Here is a 13,134-nt window from a genome sequence, read left to right as displayed (position 1 = left end):
TCCTGCCACGTAGTGGTCTATCACTCAAAGGGCTAACTATTCAAGCCGGAGTGATAGATGCAGATTATCAAGGTGAGATTGGAGTGGTTTGTAGATTGTTTGGAGAACAACCCCTGATATTGAACAAAGGGGACAAAATTGCTCAATTACAGGCCTCAGATCAAGCAGGTGCCAAAGTTTGGGTGAAACAACCTAACGGACCGCCTAAGGCGGCAGAAATTATAGCTCAAGGGAATGATGCAACTGTTAGTATACTCTATCAGGGTGAAGAAAAATGGGTAAATGTGCCTGTATCAAAGTGTTATGTAAGAGAAGACTAATCGTTGTCATTCTACCCGTAGTTACACTTGTGTTGTCTAGGCTCGGATTGATGCCCTGCTGGGAGTTGCTGATCGGGCGATCGAGGACCACAAGAGGCGGGCGTCGCTATGGCAACCAGTGGAAGCCCCGGGATTGGAGGTGTCGGCTGCTGGGTCATACTCCTCCTTGTAGGTGGTGCCATGGTCTCCAGCTGCTGGGGATGATGGAAGGAAACGAACTTGAAGAGATACCATTGTTCCAAACAGGATGGAAGAACTCCGATGGGATGTAATGTCACTCTTAATGCTAGAGTGAACATAAGACGTCAAAGGGCGTGGTATGACACTCTATTAGGAGGAACAGGAACTGTCCTGGGGGTGTCGAATACAGTAGATAATGAGGTAACCAGAACAATGTTATCAAACACTGGGAAATACTCGTCCCAAGTAGTTCATCAGGTTGGAGAGTGGATGCCCACAGCATTGGTAGGACTAATTTGTGGCAAAAGAATTTCAAATGGCAATTGGCATTCAGCGTATAGTTACAACGGGGAGCTATCATGATTGGAGAAGGATTTGGAACATTAGCAACACCTTATGGTTAAAGCTACATCCAGAATATACACAATGTAATGAAACAGTATGTACTGGGTATTGGACCCAGTACAATGTGACACAACCAAAGGTTGTTTGTAAATATCAAGTGTTACCTGTGATAACGGCTAATGGTTATTGGTTCTTGCATATGGATGGAGAGTGGTTAGAACCAAAAACTAATACAACTTTTGATACCAAAATGTGTGACAAAACAGATAAAGGTATGGCCTGTGTGCTGCAAACGGGATATGCCAATCCATGTCTAACCGACTCAGAGGTTGTACTTTGTGACTGGACTAGGGAAACACCAAGAGAAATGTTGTGGCAGATCGGCCCACATACTCTGTGTGTTGCAACAATGAAAAATAATTCACAAGTACCTTCGGTTCCGTTTACTGGCTGCCTGAACAATGTGCACTTATGGCATTGGGGAGACCGGACGTATCGTTTGACTAATTATTCTGTATCAAGTCGGCTGACTTCGGTACAATGGGATGTATTGCATTCCCCATGGAGTCTTTCCCTGGAGCGTTTCAAATGCGCATTGGAACAATCTACGGAAATTCAGCAATTAATAGAGTCACATACGTCCAACATCTCCAGTCTCATGGTGTCTACATTGATAGCTAGTGACCGGGTAAAACATGTGGCAAAATTAGTACAGCAAGCATCAGCACATCATTGGTGGGATATCTTTTCAGGGATGTCTGTCACTGCCAGGAGTACCTTAGTGCCACCTTTGATACTATTAATTATAGCAATATGTGTGATGACTTTTTGTAACAATTTTACATGTATCTATGTTATACGTTTAAGGCGAGAGGTGGAATGGGTAATATTTCAACGAATGCGATGAAATTGACACTGTTAATTCATGACAGGTATAATCACGACTATATTACTCAAAATTTTGTTTGTGAATCACTAGAAGAAATGTGGGAAATGCTATGGCAGGACATAATCGTTGGAATAGGCTGGAGCCCAGCCTTACCTGAATCTGTTGCTGGTTACATAAATTGACTGGTGCAAAACACCAAGAGTGGAATGTATAATAAATGTTATTGTGCTGTTTTGCACCTGTCTTAACGTAACCCTGAGAATGTATTTGTTGTTTAATTTTGTTTTAGCACTCTGGGGTCAGTCTGAACTGGGAGTGAAGAGCTGGATGATTATTACACTGATAGCACGACTTTGTTTTCGTAGCCACTAACGACTGGGAGTGAAGCATGCTGGGATCGTTCTGAACTGGGAGTGAAGAACTGCTTTTATTATGTCTTTGTAACTTTCAGATGCCTGTTGATTAAAGAAATTATGTGCGCCAGGGAGGTTGAGTTGGCCGCTCACCCTCCCTTCGCGGACACACTAGAAAAGAGGGAGTAGAACCATGCTTCAACAGAGTCTGCTGCGGGTTAACGTACGAACGCCCAGCCGGTTGACAGGCGCACTCTGCTGAAGGTGTTGGCTCTCCACCTTAAAGGCGTCACGGTAAGAGAAAAATGCGCTGCAACCACTTGTGTTTGATGTAACTGCTTTTGTGGGGAATAAATATACGCCTTTTTATTCTAGCAAAATGCAGTCTGTGTGATCATTTCTGTGTGCCGATCTGACCGAACCTTGTGTTTCAAAACACCAGGTAATACCCACAAACACACTGCACACGGTGGGCAGCTTTCGCTTAATTAGAACACAACAGTCAGTGTGTCGTTGAGAGAGCTGTCCATTGTACCCTCGCGAGTTCTAATCCAAAATGCTGAACGTCAGCTCAAAACAAAGAGAAGAATATTAGAAAACAGGCCATAATGGTGTGTAATCACAGTTTGTGGCTTATTGGCTCCAGTAAAAATGTCATATAGAGTGATGGCTCAGTGCAAACATGGAGCGGTGAAAGTCTGGTCACACTTCTGCTCCACCGTCGCATGTGTCTGCACTGCTTAATGTCTGTGCTGAATAATCAGGAGACATGGAGTAAATCCCATCACCAGCATGACTCATCTTTGTCATGAAGGTGTGAATATTTAGTTTCTGCCTGTGCATAATTGCAGACTGCTGTTTCATTTATACTTTGTGGGGAGAATCATTAAGCTGTGGAATCTGAAGACAAACTGTAGCCTTCTCTGCTGAATTTGTTTTTCAGCAGTCATTTACGCGCCCAGTTCATCTCAAGTGCTGCAGTACAGCCTCAGACCTTTGGAACGTGATTACTTACGTGTAATAGTTTTGATTATTTTGAAAGTATCATAATTTGCAAGGACTGCTGGATGATGGAGGAGAAGCTGAGGTTTTATAATAATCGCTCTCTGTTTGTGCAGAAGAGAATTAAAACCTTCAAAACACCTCTTTGCCTTATTTTGTCATAGTAACGTCATAATGATCACACAGACATGATGCAGGACAAATCTGTTCTACACATCTTCCTCTGTTGTTAGTTAAGGTATAAATGTCACTTGACAGTTTTGCGGTCTCCGAGTGCCCTTCTTGTCTGATCTTTATCACGTGAAAAAAAGCATTATGCATTTTTAAACAGGTCGATATAGGCCACTAAAAAATCATTGTCTAGGAGGACTAAATCATGGTTTTGAGTGCTTTAAGCTCTATAGATTGCAAAAGGACTCAGATCAAACGTGTTTAACTCTTATGTTATCTGACTTTTATTTACGTAAAGATTATTTCAGCACAGCCTGGGTTCCTTTATGTCAGTGGTCTCAAATTGAGTCAATCAATCCAGAAAGGGCCAAGAGGGTGCAGGTTTTCTTTGCTCCCAGCCACTCTACCAGGTGATTTCACTGATTCATATCACTTTGAGCAGATGGAGTCAGTTAATAAATAAATGCAAACAAACAAGTTTTTTTTGTTTTTTTTTTAATCAACAGAACATTTAATAACGTGCCCAATGTTACTGTAAAAACTGTTAGAACATAACACACTTATTGGTGCCCTATGATGAATTTAAACTAAATTATTACTTTCACAGCCAGTCTTCTTCAGACAAGTCATGGGGTCATTTTATTTCCACATCAGTGAACATGTCTTGGGCTTCATTTACATGAATGATTATGAAATACAAACACAATGGTAATGTATGATGACTACTGTATGTCTGAATTAGGCAGTTCTTAAACACTGAGTGACTGCATAAGAGGAGACTAATGGAGAAAGCCACCAAGGCACTTCATCAACTCTGGAGTTATAGGCTTCTCTGGATGTGACTAGAAAAACTGCAATCAAACTTTATCTAATATATAAAGCTGACCATGCGTGTGTGGTTTGTGTGTGTGTTCTCTATGGACAGCCACAGTAATTAAGCAATCAACACCAAACTTGGTATGGTGATGGGGGCACCAAGGGAGAGGTCACTGCGGTCCTTAGGTTGAACGTCTATGTGCAAACGCACACACACACACACACACACACACACACACACACACACACACACACACACACACACACACACACACACACAGTCAGTCTTATATAATATATCACAACCTGCTCCGCTACACACAGCCACAGTAAGTTTACATACATTTATTGCCAAACAACTACATTTACTCCTTTTAAAATCATAATGACAACAGAAACTACCCAAATGACCCTGATCAAAAGTTTACATTTACATACACCTTTTTCTTACATAATACTGTGTATTGCCCCCTTTAACATCATGACAGCTTGGAGTCTTTTGTGGTAGTTGTGAATGAGGCTTTCTGATGGTAAAGCTGCCACTGAATATGTTTCGGACTTTATTTACATCCGTTACGAACAAATACAAACAGTATGGCACTCTATGGTAAATCTGCATGGAGGAGACAGTTCTCAAAAAATGAGTGACTGTGCAAAAAGGAGAAGAGTGATGAAAGCCACCAAGACACCCAGACAACCCAGACAACCCAGAAGACATTATAGGGTTATATGGCTGTGATTGGAGAGATTCTGCACAGTACAAATTTTGCATTTTTCATCACCATTCTGCATCACCACATTACATTTTGGTGTTCCACTGTGACGTGTAGTCCAGCGATGCTGTGCACTGACTTCGGACTTCCATAAAAATAAAAAAAAAGACTTTGTGTAGTTTCTCAGTCCAGCCAAAAATCACATCAGCGTTTCATGTTAGCAGCTCTTCATGCATCCAGAGGGCTTACAGTGGAGTGGATTTTGTGTGTGTGTGTGTGTGTGTGTGTGTAGGAGCGTCAGTTAACTCATTCAAGTCATCATGTTGCTGTCCCATGCGTGCATGCACACACGCAGCCGGCTCGGTCAAGCTGTGTAGGTTTTCTTTCTCTTCCTGCTAACAGACAGCACAGTGGATTTGTTTTGTGTGTGTGTGTGTGTGTGTGTGTGTGTGTATCTTACAAGAATTAGCAGTGTCAGTTTGCTCAAATTATGTCTCAGGAGAGTCGTGTCCCCCACGCGCCCGCGCACACACAACCTGGTCGGCACTTGTGCATGCATAAACAATAAAAATAAGACTGTATATGTCCTCAGTGCAGCAAAAAAAAAAAAAAAATCACGTCAAAAATGAGTCCAGCTTTTGTTCTTTCTTCCTGGTAAGAACCTCCAGGCAGCACAGTGGATTGGTTTTGTGTGTGCGTGCGCGTGCATGGACATGTGTGGGTGCGGGTGCACGTGCGTGCATGAGTATACGTGGGCACTCGCATGTGCGTGCGCGATGTGCACGCGCGATGTGCGCATCCTCATGCACGAGGACGTGCGCACGTGCATGTGCGTGTGCACGTGCACCTGAGAGTGCAATGGTACCAAACGTATGGAACCAAATTTGCACTCTAAATGGAACCAAGCCGCACTCTGAATGCAATGCAACACAAATGGGATGAATTATCCATGTCATGTGACATACAAAGCACCAAACAAATGACAAGAATCCACTCAGCCATTATATAACATGAAATATACAATGACATGGCTAAAATTCCTCTCTATTACCTGTGCGTAGAACAGGTAACTCAGCTAGTTTATTTAGATACTAAAAATATCCACAGAGCACCAGTGGTGGGCACTGTTCAGCTAATCTGATAACCGATAATTTATCAAAGATAATGTTTTTGTTAGCGGATTATTTTTCGGATAAGTGTAAAAACCATCAGTGGACCAATTATCTTCCAATAAATTTAGTTCCAACAACTTTCAGTCTGCTAACATGTTTTTTTTTTTTTTTCTGGTAAAGTGAGCAAAGTTTAACATTCAAAAACATTTGTAAACCCTAAAATCAAACATTTTAGTCCCTGTTGTGTGTAGATCAGTGGTTTGTGGCAGACTGGCTGTAGCTTGCTGATGACATCATCATTAAGCGCAAGACGTGCTTGGCCGGTCAACGCAGGGAGCACTGTGGGTAGTGTAGTTCAGGTTCACTTTGGACGTTACACTGTTAACGTCCACTCGACACAAACAAAACGGACTAATTTAATCAGCAAGACTCGGTGGGAGAGAGGACATCTCACGGTGCAGCTGTGTTACAGAGGGACTTTTCTTCACTGTTTTAGACACCATTTTGGATAATCAGGATGCTTTATGTGGATTATTTGTTGTGGCTGGCGTGCCTGGCTGGCTTTTGTTTGTCTCTTGTTTCTGTCTTTTGGTTTTCCTTCCAGGTGGTGCGCGTTTAGGACTGAGTGGCTGTGTGGCTGAGTTATTAGGACCTCACCCTGATCACCTGAGGCTCGTCAGGACTCACAGCTGTGGTGCATCTACACGGATTGGAACATGGTGGCATTTAAGTCTGGAGTGCACAGTGTGTATTTGCCAGAGACTCGACCTTGTGACCAGACGGGTGAGATCGTCGTCTTGAGAGCCATCTCATCATCAGTGGATGCAGAGAACGTCCAGGTTTGATGCATGGTCTGTGAAAGAGGAGAGGGTGAGGTCTCACGCTCGTCAGCACACTTCCTGAGGTACTTTGGGTTTTGTGACTAACATTTGTACAGTCAGTAAATGTGGTGTCCCTCACACCTTATTATATTGAGCTGTTATGTTAGTCGTTTTAATCAGCTTCCACTACAGTGAGTTTGTGAACAGAGTGTTCCATGCCTGCAGGGTGGGAAGCTGATTAGTAATTAAGCCAGGAAGTGTTTGCTGTTTGTACACCTTTGAGCGGTCTCTCTGTGTGTAGAGTGTGGACTCACATGATGATTTCTTCATTCACAGACTCGGTTTGTCGCGGCCACCTGGGGGGTGTCGGCGAGGTCCTTGGGTCCGAACAGGTTCTGGCTCCGGACCGTTAGTGCTGCTGGGAGCACACCGCAATTACCACGTCGCAGACCGCGCACTTATTTGTTTGTATATTTATCACGTCACTGTTATGTTTATTAAACTCTGTTATCCTTTGTACCGTGCTCTGCTTATTTTATACTGGGTCCTTCAAACGCTGGTCGGTTCTCCGGGCTGTGTCCGACACATAACATTATTTTCTTCATGAATCCCACAGATAAGAATTTATATTTACTACATGTCTTTTACTCTGCCAATCAATGCATTAATGGATTTATTTCGGTTGTTTAAGCCACAGGGTTCAAAGCGTGTGAAAAAAGCAGCAGCTTTTAGTTCGTGAATGATGGTGTATATAACACAGACATAAACTGTGACTTCTAATACTGTGTTTTACTGCTTTTGAAAGATAGCAGCTGATCTGCTCTGTGTCAGTCTGATCCTGTCAGATCTCAGTAGCTAAGCAGTGCAGGGCCTGGTTAGTACTTGGATGGGAGACCTCTTTGGAACACCAGTGGCTGTGTGTGTTTCTCCAGGTACAACTGGATTTGTGTCAGGAAGGGCATCCGGCGTAAAACTTGTGCCAAATACCAATGCGGATCTGGCTGTATCCACTGTGGTGACCCCGACCAAAAATGGGAGCAGCCGAATAGACAACAACTGCTTTTGAAAGATGACGGTGTTTGGGGTTTTATTTTTTTATTGATTCATTTTTCGTGCGTTCTTTTTGTGTTTGTGATCCTTGAATTTATCCAGCAGCCCCTGCAGCGCTTAAAGTGAAACTGGTTTATCAGAAGCCGACAGTCTAATCTGATGCGGCTGCATCTGAATCAATACTAAGTTATCGGTTATCTGTAATAAACATATCTATCTATCTATCTATATTTTTTTTTTGCAGTGTATCATTTAGCATCATGAAAGGTAACTTTTCAGTTATCGGATTAATGGTTATCGAAGCTAACTTTTTGGTTAGCTGTGCCCGCCACTGCAGAGCACATAACATGATCTCAGAGTTTAACAGTTTGTGTTTCTATGTGTTTTTAATTTTGTTTTTATGTATCTGAGTCACAGTTTCATAAATTATGTCAAGAAAAATGATTTTACTGTGTTTTGCTTATCAAGGATGTTTGAAGTCAAATGTGCCATCAGTAAAACACAAGCGAGACTATCTATATACTATCTAAGTGGATGGAGGAGTCCACGCAGACGTGTGAGTGCTTATGCATATAGCGTGCCTGTGTGTGTGCATGTTATTTTGCCATCAGTTAGCAGGAATCTGGCAACAGTACAGAACACAGTCAGCCTACAATGGTCTCTCTAGAGCCCTGTAATATGTGTAATGCAGCAAAGTCACACATATACAGAATTTCACTTGCACATATCACATCTGCACATGTAGGGGTCTACACATTTTACATGGATTACAGTCTCATCAGGAGAGGACATGCATCACATACTAATGATAACTGCCATACTGCTGGAAATTAGACCTCTGTGACCTCCAAATAGGAGCTATTTATTTGTCTTTTCGCAACCCTTTTTTAAATTTATTTTTTTTTTTTATTTTCACACTGTACCATAACGCAAACAATGTTCTTCACCAATACAGTCTGATGCTTTGTTGACCTTTGGTGGATGTATAAGCAGTGCTCTAGTTGATCTTTTTACCCCCAATGATCAAAGCTTTGATAATCATTAAAGAAAAAATGAATTGAACTCAAGCATCCCTTAATGAGGTACACACGTCTACAAACCTATAGTCTACTCTATATGGTTATATGCACTCTAACATAGAAATGTTATATTTAGTTAATCTAGTTTTGTAAACTGGTTCCACAGAACGTGGTTGTTTAAATGGGAAAAGCAAATTGTAACAAGCTGTTACAATTAATTGCATATTATGCTTCCAATTTAATTAAGTAGTGTTATGGGACCATGAACATAACTTGATTAAGTAACTATAACACTTACATTTCCATAGAGAATTTAATTTGTGCTCAGTCACTTGTGTCTTGTGAATGACACTTTTATTTCTTTATTTTTAGAGTCAAGACAGTCACCTTGGTTGCTGAGTTACGGACACAAATTATTACAAACTGCATATCTTGAAAGGTGTAATAAAGTGATCCTTAAATCTGAAGTCTCTAACCTGATCCTATCTCAAATTTACCATTTTTTCCCACAAAAGTTAATGAAAATCAATTGACTATATTTTGAGTTATTATACAATGTTATAAATAAGCAGCATGGTATAACTCTGGTGAAGGCAAAAGACAGGAAAAACAAGAAAAAAAGGAAGTGTGGCTGCAATAGTAGTGATGTTGCAACAAACACTTGTCCGCAAGAAGTACTTTGACATTAATTTTCTGAGCAATTCAACCATTTTCTTAAATGTGCTCATTTCATTATTTTACTTTTCTGTTTGTTTCAGAATAAGGCATTTAATTAACCTGCATTTTATCATTTGGAAAACGACTGATTATATGTCGATTGCAGTTCATTGCAGCTGTACAACAAGGAAATAAAAGCCGTGAATGAAAAATCTTCAGAGTCCCCACAAAATTCACAAAGTATTTATTTGCAAGTGAACTGAACCTCTATAGTGAGAGTTGATGGTAAACACTTACCCTACCCGACCTCCACACTTGTACTTCCTGCTGCACCATTTAAATGTGAAACTGCCTCTTTCTCAAGCCTCCTTGATGTGATCCTTTCAAAGTGGCACTTTGAAAGTTGCACTTTTCATGCACAGAGCATATATTTGCATGCTGAGATGCTGTCCTCATTTCACAACATTTCTCGGAAACTAACTGGCTCCAATGTTAGTCCTAGCAGCATCTTTCACAGCCTCTACTCTGATGCTATTGGAATTGCAACACTGCAGGAAAAATCCAGAGTGGATTTCATTTCAAACAGCTCTCTGTGATAAGAAATGTGAACAACAATGTGATGTCTGCATCAAAAGGCCTCTCCAGCCCAACATCCAAAAGTCACGTGGGATCAAGCCCACATCAAAGCCTGGGTCGATGCCACTATGAGAGCTGAGCAACAATGGAACAATAATTAAAGCCACATGGATACATGCACCCCCACCTTACGCACACACGCACACACACACACACACACACAGACACACATCTCTTTGTCACAAACATAGAAAAGGCATCATTTGATGTTTGTCATAACAATACAGCAACCCTTCCAAACCTTGACACACAGCTACCTGCCATACAATAAGTAGCTATTGCAGCAAGCATACTCAGACGTTCTCATCCACTAAGCCACAGATCATTATGTGGGTGAGAGAAGCTGTCACAAACAGCAGTAATGAAACAGCAATACATTACAAAATGTCAAACTGCTTCTTTTGCACTGTTTAATGAGGCGACATACAATAATGTGCTTTGGCTGTATTGGTTTAGGTGCTTTTTTTATGCAGTCATGAAAAGTCAGGCCCATTTACTTCATTTATCATGTAATTAATATCCAGAACAAGCTCATTTTTTCACAGTAGTCTTTGATTAATTGTCTTGTAGATTGTTTCCCCCTTTTGATGACTGCTCAGTGTGAGAAGCGAAGAAAGAAAAAAGGAGAGGTGGATAAAAAAAATGCACAGTGCCTTTTGAAACATGAAACTTGCTTGGGCTTTTAAAATGTATGAGATTATAATACATCTTTACATCTTTTAAAGAATTATTTAAATGCTTTCTGACATCTTAAAAGTGGCTGCTGCTTATATCTGAAGGTCATGATAGATAGATAGATAGATAGATAGATAGATAGATAGATAGATAGATAGATAGATAGATAGATAGATAGATAGATAGATAGATAGATAGATAGATAGATAGATAGATAGATAGATAGATAGATAGATAGATAGATAGATAGATAGATAGATAGATAGATAGATAGATAGATAGATAGATAGATAGATAGATAGATAGATAGATAGATAGATAGATAGATAGATAGATAGATTGCGCTGTGGAGATTGTGCGTAATAGCGCACATGGATGTAGGCGACCATCCTTTACGTGTAGGTGTGCTTTAGTGTAACACGCACATCCCTTGATGAGAAGTTAAAACAAACAACAAAAAAAGGTCCCTTGTACCTCTTCAGCATTGACGTCTTCCTCGCTATCAGTGGGTTCTGGCGCTTTGACGAACCACCACTGGATCTCCAAATAAACGGACGTAGTTCCGCTCTGGAAAGCGCACGCCATCTCTATGTTCTGTCCCTCTTTAACCGTCATGTTCGAGGGCAGATCCGTGAAGCGACCTGCAGGTGCGGGGGTGCGCGGGGGTAACACACACACACACACACACACACACACACACACACACACACACACACACACACACACACACACACACACACACACACACACACAGAGAGAGAGAGAGAGAGAGAAGCAGAAAGAGAGAGTGGTTGGACGACAGTTGTGTGATTTCTACACGAATAGCTGTGGATTAATCAGCTGAGTGTCCTGCTGCTAAATGCGGCTGCAGCCAGAGGAGCGCAGCAGCTGTTATTGGAACCAGCTGTGTGATGAAGGCGCGCTCTGCTTTTAATTGAAGGAGATGCGGCGGCTTTCCCGTCCTGTCACAGTCGCTGATGCGTCTTCATCACCAATTTACACAACTTCCAGGCGCACCCCACTTATTGTGTTCACACAGCTAATTAGGAGAAAGTTGTGTTTTAATTTCATTCGGGACTTTTATCACCCCACGTTCTTTCTCAAATGTCAAGGACGTTAAACATAAGAAAAATGAAAAATAACTTAAGGATACTTGCACAAGAATCCGTTAAATAGATTTTTATTGGGGGCGGGGGGGGGGGGTGGTGGTTGGATGTAACCTAAAGCAGAATGGTGTGATAATTAAAATGTGCTTTTCAGCTGTGATTCGTGTGTGTGGACGTTTAGGGGAGATTTGGATGTACAGATAAGTGAAGCCGCTCGGAGCCACTGATCTCAGTGTAGTTGGGCTTTGTGACGCAGAGCGCACAGGTTTTCAGCACCGCGGACAGCTCCTGGATCAGCCAAATCACGAAACGCCAGGTCGCTTTTCATCCAAAAATAAATAAAATGTATATAATAAGTTATCGTCCCTGAATCGACCCTGCCATGTGAGGGAGCGAGCCTGCTTCCTCTCCTACAAACGACGTGAGATGACTTGATTCCGAACAATCACCAGTTGCATTTGTCTTGATCGTGGAGGTTGAAGGAAAAAAAGCACAAAAACACACATACACACACACAAAAAAACGCGGTTTTTTTTTTCTTTTTCAGTCTGCTGATTACAACCCGCCTCACTTCCAACAAACATCCGAGCTGTTTCCCCACAAAGAGCCTTTTGCTTTTCCACAAAAGCCTGCTGCTCTCTTTGAACACTTTCTCCCTCCGACCTTCTGCCTGCAGATCCGACAGCACGTCAGCCTGATTCCAGCGTCTCCATCCACATCCTTACCTTCAAAGGAGAATCCCAACTGAACACACAATCCGACCAGTAAAATAAATCCAACAGTGTCGTGAGAGCTCCACATTATTCCAGGAGAGAGGGAGAGATTTATTAGTGTTATTATTATTATTATTATTTTCACATCAGTGAATGTTTCTCCCTAAAAAATGATCGGCAACACAGCAGCAAAATCAAACAGTTGCAGGGTGAGTGTGTTTAAACGGAGCCTGCCGAAGGTGGCACATGCTGCAAAACTACAGCTCGTCTCTCTCTCTCTCTCTCTCTCTCTCTCTCTCTCTCTCTCTCTCTCTCTCTCTCTCTCTCCTCTCTCTCTCTCTCTCTCTCTCTCTCTCTCTCAGTGTCTATATAGGAGAGACTGTCTCCGGCTGGACTGAAGTGAGTGAAGTAAACGGGCTGCGGTGATCGTGTGCGCTGCCGGAGAGACGTCAGTCTGTGGATGAACGTGGCTGCGCGCAAACACGCACACACAAACGCGGACTCCACACCTCTGCAAAGCCAAATACCACCCGCCCGCCTCACACTTTCCCTCAGC

At 42.0% G+C, this 13,134-nt stretch overlaps 1 protein-coding gene across 1 annotated transcript in view; it reads right to left on the bottom strand.

Moving 5' to 3' along the window:
- vstm2a (V-set and transmembrane domain containing 2A) overlaps positions 1–12,909 on the bottom strand; it is a 644,019-nt gene extending 631,110 nt beyond the window's left edge. Inside the window, exons 1-3 of the mRNA XM_034172969.1 lie at positions 12,794–12,909; positions 12,591–12,752; positions 11,234–11,400 (exon numbers count right to left, since the gene is read on the bottom strand). Of these exons, the coding sequence (XP_034028860.1) occupies positions 11,234–11,400; positions 12,591–12,666 (243 nt within the window). The 5' untranslated portion in view covers positions 12,667–12,752; positions 12,794–12,909. The remainder of the gene's footprint in view (positions 1–11,233; positions 11,401–12,590; positions 12,753–12,793) is intronic.
- Positions 12,910–13,134: the final 225 nt, after the last annotated feature.

The sequence above is a fragment of the Thalassophryne amazonica genome, chromosome 1 (assembly GCF_902500255.1).
Source record: "Thalassophryne amazonica chromosome 1, fThaAma1.1, whole genome shotgun sequence".
Lineage (NCBI taxonomy): Eukaryota > Metazoa > Chordata > Actinopteri > Batrachoidiformes > Batrachoididae > Thalassophryne > Thalassophryne amazonica.
The sequence above is the reverse complement of the archived record's forward strand: the minus strand, read 5'-3'. Positions and strand labels throughout refer to the sequence as shown.